The following is a 25,640-nucleotide window of genomic DNA, read 5'->3' as shown; positions in this document are numbered from 1 at the left end:
ATTTCCTCCTTAAAAAGTGAAGTGGGACAAAGCTGTCCTGGATGTCACTCCATAGAAGATGAACCAGCAAAGATTTTAAACCAGTGCCTCTCTTTAAAATTATTACTGGTAGACAATCAGTAGAGAGTCAGCGAGGTAGTATTTGTGTTGTTTTTATGCAGTGGACAACTGCTTGAATTCTGACCTGGGATGTTTTTCTCCCTGCATTCATAGGTGGTGGACAAAGCCACAGTGGAAATTCGGATCATGGTGGGTTAAAGGAGATAGGTACCCAACTGTCATTGGATTTCAGTGGACGTTGGGCACCTAACTCCTCTAGAGTCTTTTGAAAAACTCAGCCAAAAATGAGGGAACATCCCTTCCAATCCCAATAAATATTTGTTCTCCTAAAATTCCTTTCATTTAATTAATCCAAACTTCCCTTCTCAGCCCTACATTCTCTGCAGCAGATGTTTAAAAAATCACCTTTTTGGATTGTTTCCTGACCTAGGTTGATTTTGAGCTGGAGTCATTGTCCGAAAGAAAAGAGGAGGAAAAAGAAGAGCTGATGGAGTGGTGGAAGATGATGTCAGAAACTTTGAATTTTTAAGTGGAATCTTTGCATTTACAGCTTTTTAATCTATTGTGTGTTGACTTCGTATAATGTGCTGTGGACAGATCCTATTTTTTAGATCTTGTGCAGTTCACAATATTTAACATTGATTTTTTTCAGTAATCTTTTGATTAGTACCAGCACTACTTAAAAAAATACTGGTAGGCTATTAGCTAGCCATATAAAAATGATTCATTTTTATTTCATACTGTTATAGCAAATTCCCTCTCCTACCTAGACAATAACAAAAAATGAGTAAATGTCTCAGCAGCCTAAGTGGAAATACAATCTTATATGTGTAATTTGTGAGTCCAGAATGTGTAGCTTATCTTTAGATTTAAAAACACCCATAATTCTTGATCCATTTCAGCTACTGCCAGAAGTGTCTGGCAATATATATGAGCAGAAAATGTTCTGTGTCGAGTTATAATGAATGTTGTTGCAAAGGTATATAAAAACAGTTTGATGTTGTAAGAAATGTTTTTACAGAAATTAAAATCCAGTATAAAATTCTCTTTGTTGTTGTTCGTGGAAGCTATATAAACAAATTAGAAACATATACTTATAACTTCGTTTTCATGACATGGAAGGAACATGTATAAGCATTTTTACTGAAGAAGGCCCAATAGTATTAAGCAGGGATAATCAAACTATCGCTTAGGCTGTCTAAACTTCAGGCTTCTGTTGGGAGCCCAGAGGTCTCGTGCTACAAGTCTGCTGCTTCTGGAGCATTCTCCCTATATCCCTTCTCCCTTGTGGAACGAGGAAGATAAGGATGTCTCGGCACAGGGGTTTTACCGACATTTGGCCCCGTGTGGCTGAGCCAAATGTTGGGAAAGCCTCTCCCAAGAGAACTGTCAGCAGGAGATACCCAACTGCGTTGCTCAATGTACGTATCTTTTGCCAACAATTCTCGGCAATCTAGACATAGCCTTAATCTGTTACTGATACTCCATGTTTGATTTTGGGGTTTTGGTCAATCACTAAAATTCTGAATGGCAAAAGAAGTAATGCTGCCACATGTGCATTTTGTTAATATGCTTCTTGTGCTTGTGAAGTGTTCCTGTGAGGAAAATGTTGAGTTTTTCAGCTGGTAAATACTAGATAAATACTAGTTATGAAAGAACTGCAAAAGGTTTTAGTGTGGTTTGGATGATTGGCCAAAAGTTCTGGGGTTCACCCAAAGCTACCTGAACCACTTCAATTTACGAAATGGGTTGGAAATCTACTAATGACAGGCATTCTTAATAGTGATTAATGTTCTGAGTGTTGTTTGAAACTCTGGTGTGTTCTGTTGCTGATCTGATCCAAATCTAGGAGAAACATCACTGGTAAAAGTGAAATATATATGCTAAAATTTTACCAAATATTTTTTTTAAAAAATATACATTTCAAGTTCCAGAACTTTTTGGACCTCCAATTTATTTTTAATTGTCTGAACCAGTTTTTTGCATTATTAAGTCCATGAACAACGAATGTTTAAAAAATCATAATATAGAACTAGATTACCAGATGCTTAGTTGTTGAAATTTGACATGGCTACATTGCAATCAGCTGAGCTATGCCACTTTATGCGAGCTAGTATGTGATTGAAAGTTTAGAGTTTAGTGCTGTGTGCCATTTAATCTAGGATCAATTGTCTGGCTATTTTTGAAACAAGCAGTGGAACAGAAGAAATAGAATATTGTATCATCCTCCATCAAATAAATCTGTAGTTTTTTTGGCTTGTATTTTCAGTCAGTGGGGGTTGCAGGGCTCAAAGTTAGATCACTGGTCTCGCTCCCATTGAAGTCGAAGTGAAAAGTACCAGTTACTTCATGTGTTTAGGCGGGAGACCTCATTGGATCTGCTTTAGATTCTAACTTGACATTCACAGCAAATTGGGTCCTTGAATTCTTGCATTCCTTAAACAAACATAGCTCTAATTGTTAAAACAGTAAGCCCAGGATACTACCTATTTTCCTTCAATGAAGCGTATTAAAATGAATAACCTGATTCCTATTGAATCATAATTGACTGTGTCAGATGTAGAGCAGTGCTACAGTAAAACATTAGACTCTGAACTACAAATCGCAAAGGAATTCTTCAAGTAAGTCTTGTAACGATGGATAAAGCTGTAATTCAGTGAGGCTAAGTCTACACTGCATTCCCCTTTTGGGAGAGGAAAGCAAATGGGGGAGATCAAAAATGCAAATGAAGCACTGATTTACAAATCTTGTGATTCATTTGCATAACCTCACATGATCATGTTTCTGGATGAGAATTTTCCAAAAACGAAAATAGCTATGTAGACTGGGCTCTCTGAGGGAAAAAAATTTTTTTCGAAAGAATCCTTCTTTCTCTTTTGTTTCAAGAAGAAAGTTTCTTTTGAAAACGGGTTTTTTCTGAAGGAACCTTGTGTACATGGCTGTTTTTGTTTGCAGAAAAGCCTGTTCGAGAAATGCAATCACATGAGATTATGCAAATGAAGCATGAAATTTGTAAATTAGCACTTCATTTGCATTTTATCTCCCTTATTTGCATTCCTCCTCCGGAAGGGAAATGCAATGTAGATGTAGCCTGAATGTTGTAACTGTATCTCAGTCATGCTAAAGAACCTTTGTCACACACACAAAAAGACATGATGGTTTGATTTTAAAAAAATGTAGCCTCTATTTCTGACCCCAATGCGTATAAAAAGGACAGGATACAGACACCAGTTACATAATAGATTAAATGTCGAGATATTAAATACTGTCCTACTAGTCTTTATGATTTATATGTATGGAATTATTGATGTAGTTTTCAGATGTGCTGGGCAAGATAAAAAAAAAAGCGTGAATTAAAACAAAGAAGGGCTGGGATTTGGCAAACACCTACAGAGTTGTTTTCAGCCTGTAAATTAATGTAATAAGGCAAGTGTACAGTTGTACAAAATACAAAATAGAACAGCATAATGTTAAGCCACAAGGTGCTGTTTTATGGTGCGACTCCTACCATGTAGCCAATTTTTCTGCATAGGAAATTCTGTGTTGTAGTGCAGACATTATATCAAACTGAACCTCATCATGTATTTCTAAGCCTTGCTTGTACTCAATGCATGCCATTATTGAGTCTATTGTTTTATGCATTTGTAAATGAAATGTAATGTCCCCTAAACTATCACTGTTTTACTTCAGATGTCTGCTTGTCATTGGTTGTACTGAACCAGGCTAAAGTAATTAAACACTACAGCACCAGAACCACTGCCATTGTTTTTATTGTAAGCAAAAATGCTTAAGGACAGCATAACGAGGGCTGTCAATAAATAGTTTATGTAGCTTCTCTAAGTGAACAGATCTGTGCTGTAGGATTGTGTATATTGCAGTGGAAAATTAAAAGTGTGTTATGTAATGCAGCGTTCTTTGGTTGAAAAAGGCACATGCTGTACTACTGTACAATAAATACACAGTAAAATGCAAAATGTATGAGTACATCCTATGGCCAATTTCCACCCCGTTTACATTTCTTGAACACTGAAAGGAACCAGAATGTGTGCCATTTTTCAGATGTTTACCCTACTGCAGTATTTCTGGGAATCCCTATGTTTAGAATGGCAGATACTATGGTTAACAACACTGCAACTGATAAATGTCCAGCCATCAACACGCTCACTATTTCAGTATTGCCAAACCCATTAATCAAAAATCATGAATTTAAAGTCAGGAGATTAAAAAACATTTTGGTTTGTTTTTCTTTACCTCTTGATTTCTAAGCCTCTGTGGTGTAGTTGGTTCATGTTTTCAAGCTATTTCTACATGACAATGAAGCCCAGAAATTTTAATAAAAAATGAAAATGGAGGCTCTCACATAATCCTAAACCTTCAGGACCAAAGGCTTTAAGAAAGACGCCACAAAATTGCAGGAGTATCAGCATTGCTGTTTCTCTTTGCTACCAGTGATTCAGAGAGTTGTAGTAACTGCACTGGGTGTCCTTCAGATACTGATTTCTGCTCAGCTTGTCTCCATATTGCTCTTACCAGACCTAGGTATTATATTTCAACATTCTTTTTTATACCCAACACATAAACACTTTTCATTACAGCCCTAGAGCTATACTGAAGTAAATGCAAGACTGAACTCTATTTTTAACTTATGGCCTTTACATTACATTTTTTACTAACTCAGTCTCAGAGGTGGTTGTGCTGAAGACAGATTTGCATGGAAGAAGTCATCTAGGAGAAAAAGTGGTAGCTTTAGGAGCTGGACAAGGGACAGTTGAGGTGGTCATCACCTGGGAAGGTCTTTGGAAGCAGTTCAACATTGTAATGTTAGCTAGATCGTCCTCCTAAATATTCTGGAACAAAATGCTTAACCTTGATTGGAGCCCTAGAATCAATGGAGATCAACATCCAATCTGTATATTTAGGGCTTGCATTAAAACTGAGAGAAATAATTAGAAACCCCTTTTACTGAACTTTTTATTTCAGGCTCCTTGTCAAAGATCTCTGTGATTGTCCCAGACATATGGAAAGAAAGACAAAATGCAATGCTTGTGTGGTTTAATTAGATTGTAATTTATTAATATAAGAATTGCTTAACAGTAACTCATAGTGCTGGTTAAGAGTTGTCCTTTAACCCTTTCCAGCTGGTGGAGTCTGTCATTAGTCCCCAACCCAATGCAACTGATCTCAGCCCGTTGCTAGAATTCTATACTGTGCTTGCTAATAAGATGGCTGAGGGATTAGGGCAGGAAGGATTATTTCCTTGCTATACTAAATATTTGGACCCCCCACAAAAAACCTGTTCCCAAGGTTGTTTAGGAGACACAGTCACCAAAGCCATCTTTCAAATCTGGTTCATTAGGGAACTGGATACCTGCTATCTCAGGGGTGAGCAAAAAGCAGCCCAGGGGCCAGACACAGTTCACCAGGCAGGTTGCTGAATGCTTTATTTCCTGCATGCCTGCAGGTACAGCTGCTTGCAGTTCCCATTGGCTGTGATTTGCCATCATGGCCAATGGCAGCTACAGGCTGCAATAGGCCAGCCTGCGCTGCTTCCTGCATCTCCCAATGGCTGGGAACAGTGACCTGCAGCCAACAGGAGCTGCAGACATCTGCATTTGCAAACATGCAGGTAAATAAAGCATCTGGTGCCACTTATTACCCACCACTGTGCTATCTACAGGCCTTTTATAAGGTAAGCAAAATAAATGTCTGCATCCTCCTCCTCCTCTGCCTCCTCTGCAACAATTTAACTGTCAAATTTAATAACAAAGGGAGCAGTGTCATTGCATTGACATCTCTCTCTTCCATTGTATTGGCAGTGGTCTCCCATTTATTCCTATTAATAATTAGTCCTTTACAAACATTATCTCATTAACCATTAAGACATCTCTTTTAGGCATTTTATACATGGGGAAGCCAAGTCAGAAGAAGTAAGGGCTTTATGGTGCTCCTAAGCTCTGGCCCATTGGGGTCATAGAGGTAGTATGCTGCTTCAGGAGAAGCTCACAAAGGCAATAGGTGAAATATTGATAATAGTGGAGTCACTGGAAAAATGACCATGATTTTAAGGGGTCAGAATTTCACCTATGTATCTGAAATAGTCAGATTGCCTTCTAGAGCTTGGGGTGGGAGACAGAGTCACAGGAAAGAGAATGGGACTCTGGCCCTAGCATCTTTCATTCACTTTGGGTTGTATCTTTTGCATAGTATTTGGACTCAGAGACCGCACTTCTCAGATAGAAACTCTGTTGCTGTGGATCCACAGGGTCAGCGTACGCCCCAACTTTTCTGCCATCTTTGGTGGAACCTTTCTGTCAAAGAGACTCAAGAGTCTCACTTGTCCTTCAGGATAGGCTATGCAGCTCAGGGACATAACCAGGGTGAGGTGAAGAGGGCAGCCCCCTAGGATACAAAACAAAGGAAGTGGGCATGGAAAAATGGAGTGGACAGAAAGAAAACGATAGGGGGTAGAGTCCTGCAGACCCCACTGCCATAATAGCAGGAGTGGGATGAAAGTTCCTCAGACAATGTAGGAGGGAACAGGAGGGGGGGATTGCAGGCCAGGACTCAAGCAGGGTGGGAGGGGGAATGAATGCTGGGATCTAGGAGGGAACAGGAATACACTTTTCTGCCTTGGGTACTGAAATGTCTAGTGCTTAAGTACTCCTGTTTCACACTGTGAGCACTTTGCAGTGAGGCCAATGGAGACAGATTCTGAGTTAAAGGCTTGTGTGTCACAGTCTAATGCACCTCTGCAATTATGCAGTGCCACTGAGACAGTGTTTGCAAAACAGTAGGCTTTATGTTTAACTGGAAGTGCATAGGTTAGACCAAAGGAATAAAGGTTAACCTCCATCTGGCCAAGCCAAAGCAATTCACCAGGCAAGCAGTAATTGACTCCAATTTGGGCTTATGTGACTGCCAGAGTGAGAGTCACCATTGGTCCCAATCCAGCCAAGTGCGTTGACTTTAGTGGGACTACCCCTGTGTTTCAAGTTAACGATGTGCACAAATGCTTTGTTGGATTGATACCATGGTATTTCAAGAAAGAAAACTGCAGGATGAAGGTGTGGCTTCCAGCTTGGCCTGCCAATGCAAGAAAGTTGTGTCTCTCTGCATCTCGTGCACATGAGCCAATCGATGTGCAAAAAATAAGGCACCAGTTTTGAATTATCAGAAGGGAATAATTGTCTTGAGTCTTCAGCAGCAAATTGCAAAACAGAATGAAAAGGGAAATTATTGCTGAACCATATCACGATAGGTCATGATGCATTCATGTCCCAGTAAGGACAGAAAACCTCTCTTGAGCTGTCCCATTCAACCTAGACCCAGATATACACAGCAATCCCTGCATCAAATAACCTTTTGCATGTATGGTTATATGCCATTTCAGTTTAAAGACATGAAACAGTTACACAATTCTGTGATCTTTTTTGTAGAATCTTAAAGTTAGGCACAGCTTGGAAGGGTTTGTTTGGGTTATTTCGTAGTTGGAAAATGTGTGGAAGACATACATTAAATCAGTGGATATTTGTTTGCTTGTATCACAAGATGCCAGGATAAGCTCAAATTAACAAGGCAAGCATTCATTACTTTTCGGCATAGCTTTACATACATTTCTGGCATGCGACCTTACATAGGTACCAGTCCCTTGGAAAACTAAACCCAAACAAAGAAAACTATGTATGAGCACACTTAAATGTGAACAGTCCCTGAAATACAGAAATTGATCTAATGGGAGTGTTCTTCTGAAAAGCAGCTCAACTGGAAAGCTTTTTCACATAGACTTTTTGAATTTAATTTTTCTCATTTTAAAGCTGAGACCTTTCTATTTTCACGTCCGCTATAAAACATTGTGGCATCTAAACTACAAATATTCCTAGGACAGATATACACAGATTAAAGCAGGAAAAAAGATATGGGGTAAGTATTTCCAAAGCACCTAAGCGATTCAGGCGCCTAAGTCCCATTGAAAGTCCAGTGCATGGGCAAACACATATTTACTAAAGAGTATATTAAAAGGGTACGCTTCAAAAAATTATAGGAGAACAACGTAGTTCTCAATGGTCTTTGCTTTCTAACATCACCATCAGTCTTTTTTTGGAACTATTTCCCTACATCTATCTATCTTAGATTAGACAGACAGGTTGTTAAAAAATTTAGTGAACAGTGGTGGAAAAAATAAAAATACCCAATTCCAAGAAGGAAGGGTGTGTGTGTGTGTGTGTGAGAGAGAGAGAGAGAGAGAGAGTGGGGGCAGGGTGGGGGGGCGGGGTGTGTGAAAGCACAGCAACAAGAGTGTGGCTGGTGGCTGAACACCCAGCTCCAGCAGCAGTCCAAGAGTGAGCCTGGGCATCACGTAGAGGTGTCTGAGAAGAGTCCCTGACCCACGTCCTCGCCCACTGGAGAATGCTGCCTAGGGCAAGTAGAGAATTCAGGGCTCCTCATAGTGGCTGTTCTGGCCTGGACTGACCCATTCCTGGGCTCTCTCAGCCTTCCTCCCCCCATGGTGACTGCTCCCTTAGCACCACAAAGGCTTTGTCAGCCCTGGAGCCAGGTGCCCCTAACTGCCTGGTTCTAGCTGGCCTCTGACTTGGCCAGGGGGCAGGTTTACCAGGAGAGAAGTGTAGAAGGATTAGTGGGAGAGAGGTCTAGAGGGAGAGAGGTGCAGGGATTAGGTCTCATTATGATGGTGTAGTAAGGCTCACCTCACTTCCATCCTTCACCCGCCAGTAAGGGGGTAATCAACTTGATTACTCATTTATTTTAAAAAAGGATCTGCATTTTTCAAAGGAGCAAACTGTTATTAAATTTTCTCATTAGTTCCAGCAGGGTTTCCCATATGGGAATGGGAAATCTCTCAAACTATCAACACCTTCAAAGCACAAAACAGGGCTGTACAGCTAACAAACAAAGGCACAAAAAGATCCAATGGCTGGAAACTGAAGCTAGCCAAATTCAGACAGCAACAAAGCACAATTTCTTTACACTGAGAGTAATTATCTGTTACCTTGGAGTGTAGTGGATTGGCCGTTACATGAAGTCTTTTAGAAAGACATACAATGTTGCTTTAAAGATATGCTGTAGCTCTAGTTACAGAGTTGATGCAGAAACTTCTTGATGAAATTGAATGGCCTGCCTTATGCCAAAACTACATTCTCATAATGGATTCTTCAGTCTCTAAAAAGCTATGGCTACATCTACACTAGCGGGTTTTGTTGACAAAACCCGTGGTGCATCCACACTACAAATTCATTCTGTTGACCTACTGTCATCAGAACCCAGCAGCCTTCTCCCTCTGTCAAAAACTGTCGACATAAAAGCTGTGTGGATGATCTGGGGGGCCCTCTGTTGACAGACAGGGCTTCTGGTCACCAGTCAACCCTGTCTGCTGTGCTTCTGGTTGGACATTCTGTTGAGAGAGGGCTGGGCAATCTGGTCACTTTCTGAGCAGGTCCCTTTTTTGATATGCTATTGCATGTGACCATAATCTGTCAAAAGAAGTTTTGTCAAAAGATATCTTCTAGTAGTAACTTCTGTTGACAGATCACGCTAGTGTAGACATAACCTACAAGATTGGGCGGGAAGCATCTCTAGCTCTGGACTCCAGGTGCTCAGGTAGGCAGATGATATATATGGCTTGTTGGTGACCCATTTAACATATGAAAGGCAGGGATATGCTAGCAGGCTTAGGCAGACCAGACACAGAACCTCCACTGCTCAGCATTTATAAGAAGCAGCCCGTTATTATCATTACAGGAATTATTAAAGAGATTATTCCTTGTTTCTAATGAAAATGAGATGTGGTTAAAACAATACTGATTTAATAAATTGTTTTTTATTTTCCTGGGGAATGGGGCAGCTTCTTTAGGAAGAGTGGGAGCAGATGGGCAATATATAGGAGCAATTACGTGCTCCTTCATGTGATTACATTGTGGAGCTGCATCCTACTGCCTTGTCTCCATTTACATACCATTCCTACGCCACCAAGACGTCAACATCCTGACAAACTATAGTAAGAGATTGTGTATAAGACTTGGGATAGATAAATAGGAACACCATCACACAAGGACAACAAAGGTAAGGTTATGCATATATTTTTAATTTTACCTTTCTGTTGACAGAGCAGGTCCCTTTCCAGAACGGTGCGATAATTCTTCTTATTATTTTTATATAATTCTTATAATATAATTCATATTTATATAATTCTTATGTGTGTTACTGAAGAAGAATTATCGTACCGCTCTGGAAAGAGAAGCAGCCGAGCTGGCTTTTATATTCCAATTCGGCACATTAACACATGGTTTAAATCGTGATGGGAACTTTCTGAGTCACTACAGGGGCTCGTCTGCATTCTTGGCTCAATCTAATTCTTGACCTTCTCCCCCACCCCTCCACTCTCTGATTTGCTCACCTTGATTATCTTTTTCTGATTTGTCCTCCTTGCTTACTGTTTTTGGTTCTCTGTGCCTTAAATATTGAGTCTGTTCTGGTCTGGCTATGGTCTGAAGAAGTGGGTCTGTCCCACGAAAGCTCACCTAATCAACTATTTTGCTAGTCTTTAAAGTGCTACTTGACTGCTTTTTGTTTTAATGTATAAAGGTACAGTTGGGATCAATTTTCATATTATGTTACCTCTCTTAAAATAGAGTAAGCTTTTACTGTCTTGCTAATACTGAGAAGCTTTTTGCCCTAATTCTTGCTCCTGAGAGTCACACAGCCTTCCATTCCTGTACATCACAGTAACGCTTGCCTACAAGTAGTAAGATTGGTTGCCAGTTTGAGTGCAAAATAGTATTATATTGTAATAACTTACAGATGGTAATGAAAAGCTAGTTATCTGCATGTTAGTGACATCCCAAGATCATTAGCAACCTGACCGGGGATGCAAAACGTCCTTCAGCTTTTATTCTGTGCTTCATGTTAACCTCTTCTGTGATTTAAAAATACCCAATGGCACAATGTTGCTGCCATTCCAATTGATTATCCAAGAAACATTTTTTTTTCTTTTATCAAAAATATGGAGGTTAAAATTTCTTGTTACTGGTGTTTTCTTTCTTAACAGTGTTTCTGAATTCATTAAATATATGCACATAGCAATAAGCTAATCATTTACATGTGGGTTTATTTAATTAAAACTGGGCAAAGTATCTTTTTAGCATTTTCATAAGATTCTGATTAAGTAAGGTACTTAAGCAAAAGCTTCACTTTATGCACATGAGGAGGCTTCTTGAAATAAATGGGACTATTTATCAAATTAGAGGTAAGAATGTGCTTGTGTGTCTTGCTGAATCAGAGCCAGACGCATTTGGTGCACAAGAATTAACTTCTATCCATTCTGAAACTTAATTTACAACCAGGACATTTTCCTCCTGTCATAGTTCAATATCATGCTATCATGACTAATGCAGGACTCTATCTTGATTTGATTTGCCACCTCTTAAATGAGTGCCCTGATTTTTTCAGTGCTTACGTAGTTACAGTCCTAAGTGAAGGGCACCATGTCAAAAAGCATCGGCTGAAGTGAGTGCCCAACATCAGGCAGCTTCTGGCAAAACCATGGAGTATGAGTATCCGAATTCCCACTCCCATGTCTTAAGCACAAGTTCATCCTCCTTACAGAGAAGACATAAGGCAAATGTCTCCTGTAGTCCAGTAAATTGGTACTAAAACAACAGCATAAATTGTGTTGTGTAATTTTATGAAGTATAATTTGTGATGTATGCAGTTGACTAGTAAAATGAAATTGAATTTAGGTAAAAGCAAATATTTTGAATATTATCTGCAATACTAGCAAATACAAATTCAAAATGAGATGACAGAGTAACAGAGAACAGGCTAAGAAATTTCTTGATTTGCAAACTATAGACCAGCATATAGAATTAAAATGGAAAAAAAAAGTGTGCTATTAAGGCAAACTCTTAGCACATGCCATAAGGGCTAAAGATGAGAGGCTTCTTAAGATGACGAGTCCATATAAAACCATTTGGACACCATGCTTATCTAGCTGACAGTAGATGTTAAGTGATGGAAGCTTAATAAGTACTTCCGCACCACAGCCAGAAAAATCAGACTTCATTTCTTGATTTTAAACAATTCTGTCATGGAGGAAATAAAGCACTGTTTCCCATTTTCCATCTCCAGTGCTATATATGTTTCTCCTTTAGGCCAGGAAGATTGGGCAGTGATCACTGACTTTGGTATCTCAGGGAATATTGGTGTGCAGGGGAGGTCCGAATATGAGGATTGAATTTCTCAACCTAAAGAATCACCACGGGCAATGGATTGCATGTAGACTTGGAAAGTAGGAATTTCTTAGTTCTAATCTAGCTCCTCCATTCATTCACTGCATTGCTTTGGATAAAGCACAGGATTATCTTCTGAGTCTTGGGTTTAGTTAATTTTTCATTTGATGCAAAAAAAGTCCACCCACCCTCATCAGTGAAACAGTTTTCTCCTGTCTTACAGGGCCTATTGTGAAGATTAATTTAAGCTTAGTATAGGTCTTTCAACATGTAGAGATCTATATGGCTGTGTCTACACTTGCACTCCTCTTTTGAAAGAGGTATGCCAATGAGGGGGATTGGAAATGCAAATGAGGTGCAGACTTGCATGTATGGCACCTCGTTTGCATATTTTGAAATAGCTTCTTTCGAAAGAAGAAAACCAGTATAGACACTGCTCTTTCAAAAGTGAACCCCATCTTTTTTATGGGAAGAAGGATTCTTTCGAAGATGGGGGTTACTTTTGAAAGAGCAGTGTCTACACTGGGTTTCTTCTTTGGAAAAGCTATTTTGAAATAAGAATAGGCAAAAGAGGTGCCAGATATGCCAATCTGCACCTCATTTGCATTTTCAATTCCCCTAATTTGCATATCTATTTCGAAAGAGGAATGCAAGTGTAGACACAAGCATGTGTGTATTCAGTTCAAATATTTCGAGGTATTTGCAGGGGTTGCTCCACTCAGTTTTGCAAGGCTTGAGTGATTTAGATGCTCAGTTACGTTAGTGAGGCGGGGGTAAGAGAGAATTTTTCCCTCGGTAGGATACTGGCCTGGGTGGATTTGGGGTTTTTTTGCCTTCCACACCACATGTTTAGCTGGGCTCTGTTCATGCATGCCATGAAGGGCACAACGTATTTAAATGCAGGATGGATGTCCAGTGTAGGTACTTCACAGTACATACACAGTGTGATCAAATATATGGCTTGGAAAAGGAACTATAGCCTACTTTAACCCCCTGTGGATGGTAACATCCTAGCAATGGATGGGCAAGGATCTTGATGGAAAAAAAAAGGGCTTGGTAACAGCCTCCGGGTAATTCTGGAATAAACATTGAGTGTCTGCACTGCACGTTTTTACGTGTCTGGTAGACCCAGACAGCTGATAATGATGCTGCAGAATGACTAAATCCATCTCTTGTCCTTTTGGTATATCCAGGCAATATACATAGTAATCACTAGATGGCAATAGAACATCTATTCAAAGAAATTACTACTGGCTAACAGCACACCAGGAATTCTTCTTCATGCAATCTACCTGAAGTTCTTTTGAAGATGTAATTTTGCCCTTATTGTATTTTATTATAATATGCCTCAAATTCACATCTGGTTAAGAGGGTGCAACTCTTTAATTTTTGAGGTACTTGTGTCTGCTAGTGGCTTGGTTAATATGGTTCTATTTTTCTAGCTCTTTTCAGAACTATCTATGCTACTCATGTCTATTGGCTCTACGTAGTTTGTTTCACATTACAGGTAACCAGTGTGCAAATATCTAGTCTAAAATCCCTTATTTTGGCTTGTATCCTCTACTCCTCTTTGACACTAACTCATAGCTTTGTAACATCTTTCCTGTGTATTCCTTTAGCATCTATAATACTTCACAAATGTTCTCTTTTAATTTCCTCTGTTCTAATTAATATATGCCCATTTCATAACATAATAGTATTTTGGGGTACATAAGGAGACTATTTGGCTGGTCTACGGTCTACCTACTCTTCCCCTCCACCATCTCTCCAGGTTTTGCTGTAGTTTTCTGGATTTGACCTGGGGCTCAATAAAACTGGTAATAATTAGCTTAACACTTACTGTATGCTACTTATTGTTGCTCAGATAGCTCTCTCACTCATTTGACTGAACACTTTTACTAGGTTTGGTAGGCAGTCTTATGTATGTAACTGTTCAGTGGTGCTCTCAATATATTTAGAAGTTTCGTTTGCCTATTACTGGTATGAAAGGCTCTCATTTATTTAGGTGATATAGTGAAATTATTGATTATAGTTCAGATTGTTTTTGATATTATAAATCATTCTTCAGAAAAATTAGGCAGGGAAAACCTTTTTATTGCAGCTCTTGTGTTTATAAACTCAAAGTAATCTCTGAATCATAAAAATTAGTGTGACATTTCCTCATTTGCTCTGTTTCAATACATACTTTTTGCATGTGCAGCATTGCATGACCTGTGTAAAACATCTTTATTTAGAGAGGTTGCTTCGAATTTTCATATTCAGTTAATTAAAAAAACACATAATGTTCTAGAGACCATTTACGAGTAGCAGTTTACGCATTTGGCTGCAAGTGTGAAGACATACCGCACAGTGAAGTAAGCAGTAATCACCGCACACTTCTCAAACGCATCTTGCTGAATGCCCTTCTGAATTCTGTGCGTTGCTTAATTTATCTTAAATGTCCAAATGTTCTTTTATTCTGTCCCCAGTTAGTTCTTCCAGTATCTTCACCAGCAGAGAAGTCCCTTTCACTGTTTATTATTTACACCCTGTCCAACCATCTGCTTATTTTAGCTACTTCTTCCTTCCTTCCTGCTGGCTTCTGTATGGAACTTACTGATTGGGACCAGGGTCTCGCACAGCTGCTTGATTTGAGGCAATTCAGACAAGATTTTACTTATTTTCTTCCTTGGTATTTAGTGTGGCTTCTGAAGGAAGTGGGGTAACTGCCTCTGATGTGGGATGCAGAGCACATTTATCAGAGAGGCAGCCGTGTTAGGCTGTATCTTCGAGAACAAGAAGTCCTGTGTCACCTTATAGACTAACAGATATTTTGAAGCATAAGCTTTTATGGGCAAATATGTTTCCTCAAATATTAATCCAGAGTTCTGTGTAGAAATTATTGTAAGGCCTTACTTAGCACTGAATCTCAATAACAGAGCATGTTCCATGGGTGAGAAATGAAAGCAGAAAGCAGCAGAACACACTTGTTGTTTGTGTCTGACTGCTGGGCAATATATTAGGGACAAGGTGAGTAAGCAGGAGGATTGACAGCTGCTGTGGGCCCTGGGGCGGGGCCGAGGGTGGAAGGGGCAGGACCAATGGTAATCAGTTGGTAGTGCTGCTCAGGCTGAACTGCTGAGTCTGCCCTCTCTCAGAGCCAGCTGGAGCAGTGCAGGACCACTGCTGCTGTTTCAAAGGGGCCCAGAGCTCCAGCCACTGATAGAATAACAGCAATGGCACCTGGAGCACCAGTCCCCAGGGCAATTGCCCCCTTCCTACCCACCCCCACCAGTGGGCCTATGAGAAAGGCATCAGAAGAGTAGCTCTGTCTAACCTAGAACCTTCTTTCTTTCAGTAGCATAAGCTAACAGATATCACATCACCCACCTTGTGTCTCTCGTATCCTGAAACCATCAGGGCTGCAACAAGGCAGAAACTATGAAGGTATCACACAAACTGTGAAGCTTGTGCTTTCAACTTACACCATAGTACCACTGCTTCATTGAAAATAGGAACTAATCTATAGTTTATTTTCTTTTTATAAACGAAAAGGTAGGTTAGATAAAGGAGTCAGAAGTGTTTGGTTTAGCTTCATAGTGGCTGAAATACTGTCAAATTATACAAAACAATATATAAATTTTTTCAGAGTGGCTTTCAGAAACAACTCCGAAGGAAAGGGGGAAAAAAATCACTGTTGAAAACCTGTTCTTGTGATGCATTGATTTCGCTCCAAGAAGGCTGAATTTTGGGGCAGAACCAAAACACATATATGTAATTGTTTCTCTACGTGCACAATTCCTTCAATACGCAAGTGTTAGAAGATCTATTTAGTTCTGGATGGGTGACGTGCTAAAATATCTAACTATTTTGCAATGGAATTCAGGCCAGCTTTGGATACTGCTAGAGTTACAAGCGTCTACAGAAAAACTGAGCCCATTTCTCCCCTGGGATTTCCTGCTGAAAATTTGTTCTCATTGCTCCGTTGTTTTTAAAACATTTATGTTAGGAGGAGTAACATTTTGCAATTTCTCTTGTGGGCTTTATTTTCCTGTATTTTTTTTCAAGTCAGTTACACAGTCTAATTCTGATCTCAAGCACAAACTGGTGTGTTGTTTAAGTAATTCATTTGAAGCCAAAGGAGGTATGCTGAATTTACAGGGGCCTATGTTGTGCTGAAGTAAGCAGTGTTTTTCTTACTTAGAAGGATGGGTCAAAGTTCTAAAAGTTTGTTTTTTAACTTAAAGAATGGATCTATAGTTAAAAAGTTGGAATTTTGAAAAGCTTCTAAAAATTCTGCATGGTTAAAATCCTTTTCTATTCAGCCGCAGGATTTCTACATTCTCCTCTCAAGCACTTAATATTTCCAGGTAAGACTCCTTGTCCCCTATGTATTTCGGTGCCCAGGAAAAACCTGCATCCATTCTGAAACTAGTGTAAATCTGAATGAATCTAGTTAAAAATGCATTGGTTATAAAGGTGAAACACAAAGTTCTCACCAAATATATTTTTTTAAAAAGTAGCTTTTTTGAAACATCTAACCTGGCTGTATAGAGAACTCAGAAGTAACGTACTGTAATTTCATCCACCCTGTAGCCTGTCAGTTGGAAGTGAAGGAAGGAGGCAGTACAAAGGAGCAGTTGGAGCCCATTTCCTTATGCATCCCACTTAGGCTGTGTCTACACTATGAGATAAAATCAAAATTATATTGATTTTGACCATCCTCACGTCCACTCTGCTCCCCACAAAGTTGAGTCATTGCTGCCACACACAAATTGGCTAACATGGACTGTTGCAGTAGTGGATGTGGGAAGCTATCCCACAGGTTGTTCATCCCTGTAGCATTCTGGGTATGCTCGCTGGTCTTGACTTCATCTTCCTGCATTGCATTTTCATCATTCCCCTCTCGATCCCTGAAAATGTCAATCCCTGAAAATAATGCAGAGGCCCTCAAAGTTAGAATTTTTGGTTTCCACACACATTACCTTGCCAACACAGGTGTAGCAACTGTATTCTCAACTTACCTGTGCACATTTTAGTCTTTGTGGAAAGGTTAAATGGTTAACGTAATATATCCTCCCTAGACTGTGAGGATTTTTGTCCGGTATGCAATATATCAATTCATGTCAGTGTGCAAAGTGGGGATTTCTACTGGTATGGTTTAGACGAGAATAAACAGCATTGGTGTAAGTCTTGCTTCGATTTAATTGAGTGCATATGTATTGAGAATTTGGGCCAGTCTAACACACTGATACCCCAGTTTGAATCCCAGTAATTTCAATCCCAGTAATTTCAATTTAAATTCAAAAACAACTCAAGGACCTTCCCCCCACTTTGATGTTAAATTTTTGGACACCCCCCCTGCCCTTACTTGCTCCAGCTTCCCTCTTCCCACTCTCTGCCATCCTCCCTTTCACCAGGTTGTAGGGTTGGGTTTTTTGGGGGTTGTGTAGGTTCTGGAATGGGGTTTGGGTGCAGACGGGGTTTGGGGTATAAAGTCCTGGTGATACTTACCATGGCTTCCAGATCGCTGTGGTCCAAAATACAAGGAGACTCTGCACGCTGCCCTTGTGCCCATCACAGATCCTTGGCAATGGTAGCTGCAGAGCTGGCACTCTGGCAGGGGCAATGAGCAGAAGCCTCCTTGTGCTGAGGGGCAACAGAGACCCGGGAGCCACTTCCAGGAGCTCTCTAGAACCAAGGCAGGTAGGGATCATGTGTTAGCCCTGGGAAGGAGGAAGTGGGAGGAGCTAAGCATCAGGGCCTGTGGACCTCCTAGAATTCCCTCGAGGGTCCCTCAAGATGCCCATGGACCCCAGTTTAACAAATGCTGATGTGGACAATAATTTTTAGAGGAAATATTCAAGAAGAATTTAGTTATATTACAGAGAAATTGATACATAGATTAAAAAAGATCTGATGTCCAAGAATCATCCAAAATTGAGTGTACAGGTCATAACAAAAATAGCATAAAATAAATAGATTAATTACTATATAACACAGGGAATAAATTATGTTCAAAATAGTGTAGTCAAAATATCTCCTGAATATTAATATTTTAAGGTTCCCATTCAGCAAAGCACTTATGCATGTGATTAAAGGTAAGCATATGAGTATACCTAATTATATCAAAGGGAGTTAGGTACCTAAAATTCTGCTGCAGGTTCAGCATCTCTTGTCCGGCACCCTTACGACCTGACCAGTGGTGGATGAGCGAATTTGCTGGACGACAGGAAATCAGTATTTTCTAGTACATTATCAACACTTCCACTGCTCCCTGGGCTCTTAGAAGATATTTAAGAGTAAATTAGAGCTAAACAACAGCGCAAAACACTGAGATCCAGGACGGGTGGCTAGAAACAAACTTTATGGGACCATGGGAAACTTGGCCACACCCAAGATAAGTGGTTGTCTGTCTACAATTGTGCCAGATTATGGTGTTTGCTGGATAAGAGTGTTTCAGATTAGAGAGGTTCAACCTGTAGATGCTTATATGCATCTTTAGGTGTCTAAATATTTTTGAAAATAGGGCCCTAAAGAATGTTAGATTGCAGCTTATATGCACCTTAGCCAGTCTAGTATCTGGTTCACAAAGCTTTGTAACTACTACCAGCCAGCAGAAATATGACTTTGCACAGAAGCTGCCCCAAAGTCTCATTCCCTGGACTTTCACATTTTCTTCTCCTTTAGGCCACCATTTTGACTTGAGATCAGCCTGGTATCATCCTGTCTGGAAACCTTGGGAGACATGGGCCTCTTTATCCCCCCTTCCCTTCCCAGAAATACTCACTTTCATTTGCAGAGGTTCACATGAGATGGTAGCCATCCTGCTGGGGGAAGTCAGTAGGTTCAGTCCTATGGGAGATGGTGGAAATTTCAGTTAAGGGCAAAACTCTGGAAGACTGAAGGTGGAAATTAATAAAGACCCTTAAAATGTCTGAAATATTGGAAACGATTAAATCATGAAAATTTACAAAATTGTATAGACCGCTCCAGTTGAATAACTAAAAGAAATCAATGGACTGACGTTACTTTAAGTACTGTACTGTATGACGAATCTGGTTAGGGGGATGAGTACTTTATATAAATTGCCTTATATTGTAAGTTCATAAACCTTTAAGCATTCGTAAATGATAGTTAATTTTTATGACAGAAGAAGGTGGCATTTTTATGTTTTGGACCACAGAATAGACCAAAAGAGGATGAGGAGTAATTGTATCCTATGCTGATGTGACTAAAAAGTGTCCTTTTTAAAAATCCTTGTCTATAGCCAGATAGCTCTATTCAGGTTAACTGCCTGAGTACAGCCCTGACATAAGTGCTGAGATGTATTAATGAAATATTCTCTTTTGTACTATCTTCTGCAGAACCATTCACCTTTCAGAACAGTCAGTAGAATGATCTAGAACTGACATTTGTGCATAATGTTTTTCAAAGGGAGATACAATGTTCTTGTATTTGGTAGTACTGTAGCTGCTCATATTCTTCTTGCCTAAGAGATGTTAGGAGAACAAAGAGCCACTCTTACCTCTTAAAGCTACGAGGCATAGAAAAACTAGAAGCTACAGAACCAATGTAGTAGGGAAGGGATTAAATTTTCTGATAATAAGTTTACTTCATTTCTGTATGCAGGAAAATCAGAGTACTTGATAACAAAATCAAACCATATCGCAAAGCTGTTAGGGTAGCTATTAATTTGAACACTGTCTGGTATAGTGCTGTCAATAAAGTCAAGGTCATTGTAAACCAAATAAAGATTCCCCTGTCACTTGCTATTTGGGAAGTAGTGCATTTTGGAAATAGAGTACCTTCACACAACTATTGCAAGATTTTAACAAATGGCAGAGACACAGAGAACAGCAGGTCTTGATCCAATAACCAGCTAACAGTTGTCTAGGGGTTCTGATGATTAATCAATATTGCCAACAAAACCTTTTTAAAGCACTGCTTTTCACATTGCCTCTGAATAGTAACTATTTAATCTACAACTGGAGCTGTCTGTTTTTTTTTCAAAAATAGCTTCATTATTTTTCCTGCCTTAATAGGCATATTCAGTAGAGACAGCTTTAATTAAACTTGTGAAGACTGAAAGAAGAAATGCAAGGGAGGTTTTGGCATGAGGAATGAAGAATTGCTAATGTTTGCACATAGAAACATTTTGGCAGAAATAAAGTATGATTGTTAAATTTGGGAAGGCCATGGTTCAAGAAATTTAACAATGACAAAGATTTAACATTCAAGTTTTAAGAACAGTTAGAAAAATATGTATATATTCATGTTAGTCATTTTTCAAATGAGACTTAGAAGTAAAGTTGGAATCAGATCCAGATTCACGAGGAGAAAGAGTATGCCATTTTGGGCTCCCGTTGTGCGATGCAGTGACATACGCCTGGCAGTATGAAAAGTAACACTTTATAGAATTGAGTTCACACTCTCCTACTAATTCCAGTCAAGAACTGGGACAACGTAACTGGCAAAGAAAGATGGTTATAATGGACAGTATAAAGAGAGTGCAGAGACTAACAGCTGTCAGGGGAGAAAGAATAAGTGACGAAGAAAACTGGGGAGAAGGGAAAAGGGGTAGGACTTTGAAATTTGGCACAGGGCTTACTCTGACATTTATTGCAGTCAGTGGCAAAGTTCCATTTGTTTTTCATGTGTAGGATCAGAATCATAATTTTGCAGGGTTCTGGGAGAGGAGGAGGAAAGTACCAAGAAATAATATTCAGTCAGAGGAAAGAAATCAGGAAATCAGTAATGCCGAAAAAGACTTGGGCTCACTTGTACAAGTGAATATGATGATTTATAAACAATGCCTCAAACTAGTTTTATTTTTGTGATTGAAGTTTGCACCCAGATCTGAGTTAAATTATTCTTTCATTTTCCCATCTTGCTACCTGCACTTCTCTAAATAGAAGGCCAAATCCTGAATAGGTGTAAATCAGTGTAGTTCTTGGTCTGGCATGTATGTTTATGGTTTTGGATTTTGTTGTATTGACTCTCCTCACAGTTTGAGAGATCTTGTGAAAGTAGCACTTTCAGGAGCAAGATTTTTAGTATTATGACACCACTCACTGTTTGAAGCCAGAGAAGCAAGCACTGTGCCAATCAGCCTTTGAACATTATTTGGCAATCCCTGCTCTCAAGTGAATATATGTAACCTATTTTTTTAACCCCAGTCAATTCTTCTTTTACTAAAATACTCTTTTAGAAATGTCTTCAGGGTATTGTGCAGTGAAACAACAGGTTTTCCTATACTAAACATATTTAGGCTGCATCTACACTATGAGATAAATTCAAATTTAAGACAGTTTGCTCAATATTACCACATGACTGTCTTCACGGTAAATACCATTAGCTCAATTTAGGGAGCGCTAATATTGAGATTACAATATTGTCAGCACCTGAGGGGTATAGTGTCAAACTCAAATTCAAAAGTTTGATTAAAGGCCAGGGTGGAAGTGCCATGGTTTGCAATCAAATTTATTAGCCTCCAGAGGTGCCCCAGCACCTAAGATGTTTGGGGACTTGCTGCTGCCAGGGATAAGTTTCCCCTGGAAGCTAAGAAGATCTGAGGCTTGCACTGTGATAGGCACAGGAAGTGCCATTGAAAGTTGAGAGGACAGACATTCAGGCTATGTATATACTACAAGATAAATTCAATTTTTAACCTAGTAGTTATGAATTCAAATTAAGTGTTGACAAAGCTTCTTGAAATTTGACCCAACTTTTTTCCACATCAAGTTTCCATGTCTCCATTACCCTGTGCAAGTTCAACAGCATGAACAGTGAATTGTGGGTACCTATCCCACAGTGCCTTAACCCAGGTTGCTTGTGAGCATTTCATGTTTGAATCCCAGAATGTACAAGCTCTGTCCCAGAATTCAGAGCACCAGTAACCCCACAAAAATGAACCGGAGCCATTTCCTGCTGTAGCATTCCAGTGCAAACATTGATCCACAAATGCTTCAACTTGTAGCATGCATCGTTTCAACAACCACACTGGCTGTCATGGAATTTTGCCTTCAATTACAAAGCTAAGTGATGGTTTAATATCGTAAGGATGATAACTATAATGGTTTGGAAGAGTAAATCTCCCATCTTTGGTCCAAGAAGTCAGACCTGCTGGCTGCTCTGGATGCATTGGTGACAGCAGGCTGGCATTTTTGGACTCGAGACCAGCACGAACTGGTGGGACCACATCATTTTGGAGTCCTGGGACAACTGGCAGCGGGAGCACAATTTTCACATGTGCAAGTCCACTTTTAGGGAACTTTGGCATGTGCTGGTGTCTTCCCTGAAGTGCAGCAGCACAAGGATGAGGCAGGCTTTAACAGTTCAGAAACAAGTGGCAATTGCACTGTGGAAATTTGCAACACCTGACAGTTGCTGGTCAGTAGCAAATCATTTTGGGGTGAGCAGATCTACAATGGGGTCCATGGTAATGCAGGTGACCCATGCAATCTGTCTGCATCTCCTCAGGAAGACTATGACTCTGGGAAATATACAGGACATAGTGGATGGCTTCGCTGCCCAGGGGTTTCCTAACTGCAGTGGTGCAATAGATGTTACTCCCATCCCCATCATGGCCCTGGCCCACCTGGCCTCTGAGCCTATAAACTGAAAGGGGTACTTGGTGTTGCAGGGGTTGGGAGATGACAAAGGTGGTTTCACCAACATCGACGTTGGCTGGTCAGGGAAGGTTCACAACGCATGCATCTTGCAAAATTTTGGCCTGTACAGAAGCTCCTGGATAAGGCTCTTTTTCTCAATCAGAAAATCATGATTGGGAATGTGGAGATGCCAATTGTTATGTCGGGTGATCCTGCTTACCCTTTGCTTCCTTGCCTTAGGAAGCCCTACACAGGAGCCCTGGACCCCAGCAAGGAAAACTTCAATCGCAGACTCAGCAGGTGCTGAATGGTGGCTGAATGCACCTTTGGCCGTTTAAGAGAGATGTTCAGATGCTTATCGGATGCTTTTTGGACCTTTCTGAAACTAATGTCCCCACTGTGATAAGAGTGCACAATTTTGCAAAACATGTGACTCCAGGCAGAAGACCTTCCCATCAATGTGGAATTCTGAAGCATAGGCAATAGGCAGGACAATTCACGTAATGGGCTTTCAAATAGAATGAATGGGTCTCTGTATCTACTATCAGGGAAAGTTTCTTTCCGAAGGCTGCTAAAAGCTTATTAAGGATGGGATAGTAAACGTACATTTTGCAATACATCATTTGTCATCACTTATCCTACACATTTCTTTGTGGGCATGATAAGCTATAAGCAATTGTCCATTTTGAGGGGGAAGGGAACACCTGCAAAGTGGGGGCAGCCGCCAGGTGTCCTGGGGCAGGGAGAAAATTTTTCAGCTGTTCCTGGAGCAATCCTCCTCAGTGAGCAAGCTGTGTAGAGGGCATGGTGGGGAAGGGTTCGATTACAGCCACATGGATGACTACGTGGGGAGGTTCCATGTGAAATAAAAAATTAAAATACAATAAAAGCAAAAGAAATGCTGGAAAGGGTGGAAAGGGACATGGGAGGGGAGAAGTCCTGTAGATCCTGCAAACCGCATTGCGGGGGTGGGGAACGACTGCTGCAGGCAAATGTAAGGGGGCAGGAAGCATGTTTTTTTTTTTTTTTTTTAAAAATCCAATGCAAATTCCCATGCTTCTGTAAGTTGCCAAAGAAGACATCATCCTCCTAAAACTAACAGATATGGGGAAAGAACAGATACACATGCTGTGTGACCAAAAGCCTAGAAAATGTGCTAAAATGTGGTGTGGTGCCATGATACCAGATTGCTATCTGGTTGCCTGGAGTGGCAAGGTGTGCTACTGTGGAAGCTGCAAAAAGTCAGGACTGCCCAAGAACTTCCTGGAAAAAAAAATACAAGAGTGCCAGGATGAGGCTTTTGAGATCTCCAAAAAGGAGAAGAGCTCCATCTCAAGAAACATCAACAGCCTGTTCTGAGGTGCACAGAACCATAGCAAACCTGTACCCATCAACAACCTGTTTCTCGCATACAAAATACTCACCCAAATAGCTTGGTCCAGGGGTCTCTGGGACTGGCGTGGAGGGGCCTGGTTTCAGGTCTAGAACAGCTCCATTCTGTCAGGAAGAACTTCCTTGATCCCCTGCTCATTTTCCCCCTTTCTCCTCTCAGTAGCCGCCTTCCTCCAGGGCACCCAGCTTCCTTGGTCTTACCCCCAAACTGCTTATCAGGGCCTCCACATGTTTCCTAGTTAAGACTGGGCTTCATGGTGGGGTTGCTCCCATAAGCATGTGCAGCTGTTTGACAATAGTGGCAGGTCTGTGGGGCTGCCCCTGACCGCTGGTTGGCTTTCTGAACTTTTCGATAGGCCTGCTGGTGTTCTTTCATCTTCACTCAGCATTGCGTTGAGTGCCAGGAGTAACCTCGGGTGATCATCTTGTGCAACATCTGATCATACATTGCTGCATTTCTCTTGGCCACCCAAAGTCTCTTTGCCACTGATTGGTCTCCCCAGATTGTAAGAAGACCCAGAATCTCCCGGTGGGTCCACACTGGGGCTCGCTTGCAAGTCTGAGAAGTAATAGGAAGATTGCTAGCTGAAGTGCTTATGACTGCAGTAGCTAGCTAAAGATGCAATTGCTACCAATGCAGTGTGATATGATGGGCAAAGGAATTTTTTCATAATGAGTGCCCGTAATATTTGCAGAGCTGGACACTTCTGAATTTCAATTCAAATTCATATTCAGTCAAAAATTCATGGGCTTCCTGTGGCCTTCTTCCTGCACACCTGGATGGTGAACGGTGTACAACAAAGCAGACATACGTGGACAATCACTGTGTAGTTTTGTGGACTACATATGGGACACTTTTGGAGGCTAATACATTCAAACTAAGGACATGGTGCTTCCACACTACCCTTTATTTGATATTTTAAATGCTAAATTGACCTGTCCCGTAATATTGACATTTTGTTATTGGTGTTACAGCTCAATATTAAAACACTCTTTTCACTGTCAATACTATTAGCTTGATATATTGAGCTAACTCCTTTAAATTTGATTTTATCGCATAGTGTAGACACAGCCTCAGTGTAATAGATTTCTAGATTATGGAGCACTAAGAAATAAATGTGAGAGAGCAATAGCTCTCTCTGGGCTTGATGCAAAGGCCATTGCAGTCTATGTATTAACAATTAGCACAGTTAGCCAAGTAAGGCTTGGCTCAATGATTTAGGTATTGGCATAGAGGTTACGCTTATTAAGTCTGCAGATGATACCAAGCGGGGAGGGGCTGCAATTGCTTTGAAGGATGGGGTTATAATTCAAAATGGTCTGGGCAAACTGGAGAAACGGTCTGAGGTAAACA

At 40.4% G+C, this 25,640-nt stretch overlaps 1 protein-coding gene across 1 annotated transcript in view; it reads left to right on the top strand.

Annotated features, from left to right (window-relative positions):
• The window catches only part of CPE (carboxypeptidase E), a 106,247-nt gene extending 102,171 nt beyond the window's left edge, over nucleotides 1-4,076 (top strand). The window contains exon 9 of the mRNA XM_074993066.1: nucleotides 491-4,076. Coding sequence (XP_074849167.1) covers nucleotides 491-589 — 99 coding nt within the window. The 3' untranslated portion in view covers nucleotides 590-4,076. The remainder of the gene's footprint in view (nucleotides 1-490) is intronic.
• Nucleotides 4,077-25,640: the final 21,564 nt, after the last annotated feature.

This window comes from Carettochelys insculpta, chromosome 4 (assembly GCF_033958435.1).
Source record: "Carettochelys insculpta isolate YL-2023 chromosome 4, ASM3395843v1, whole genome shotgun sequence".
Lineage (NCBI taxonomy): Eukaryota > Metazoa > Chordata > Testudines > Carettochelyidae > Carettochelys > Carettochelys insculpta.
Note: the sequence above shows the minus strand (reverse complement) of the source record. Positions and strands in the feature narration are given on the sequence as shown.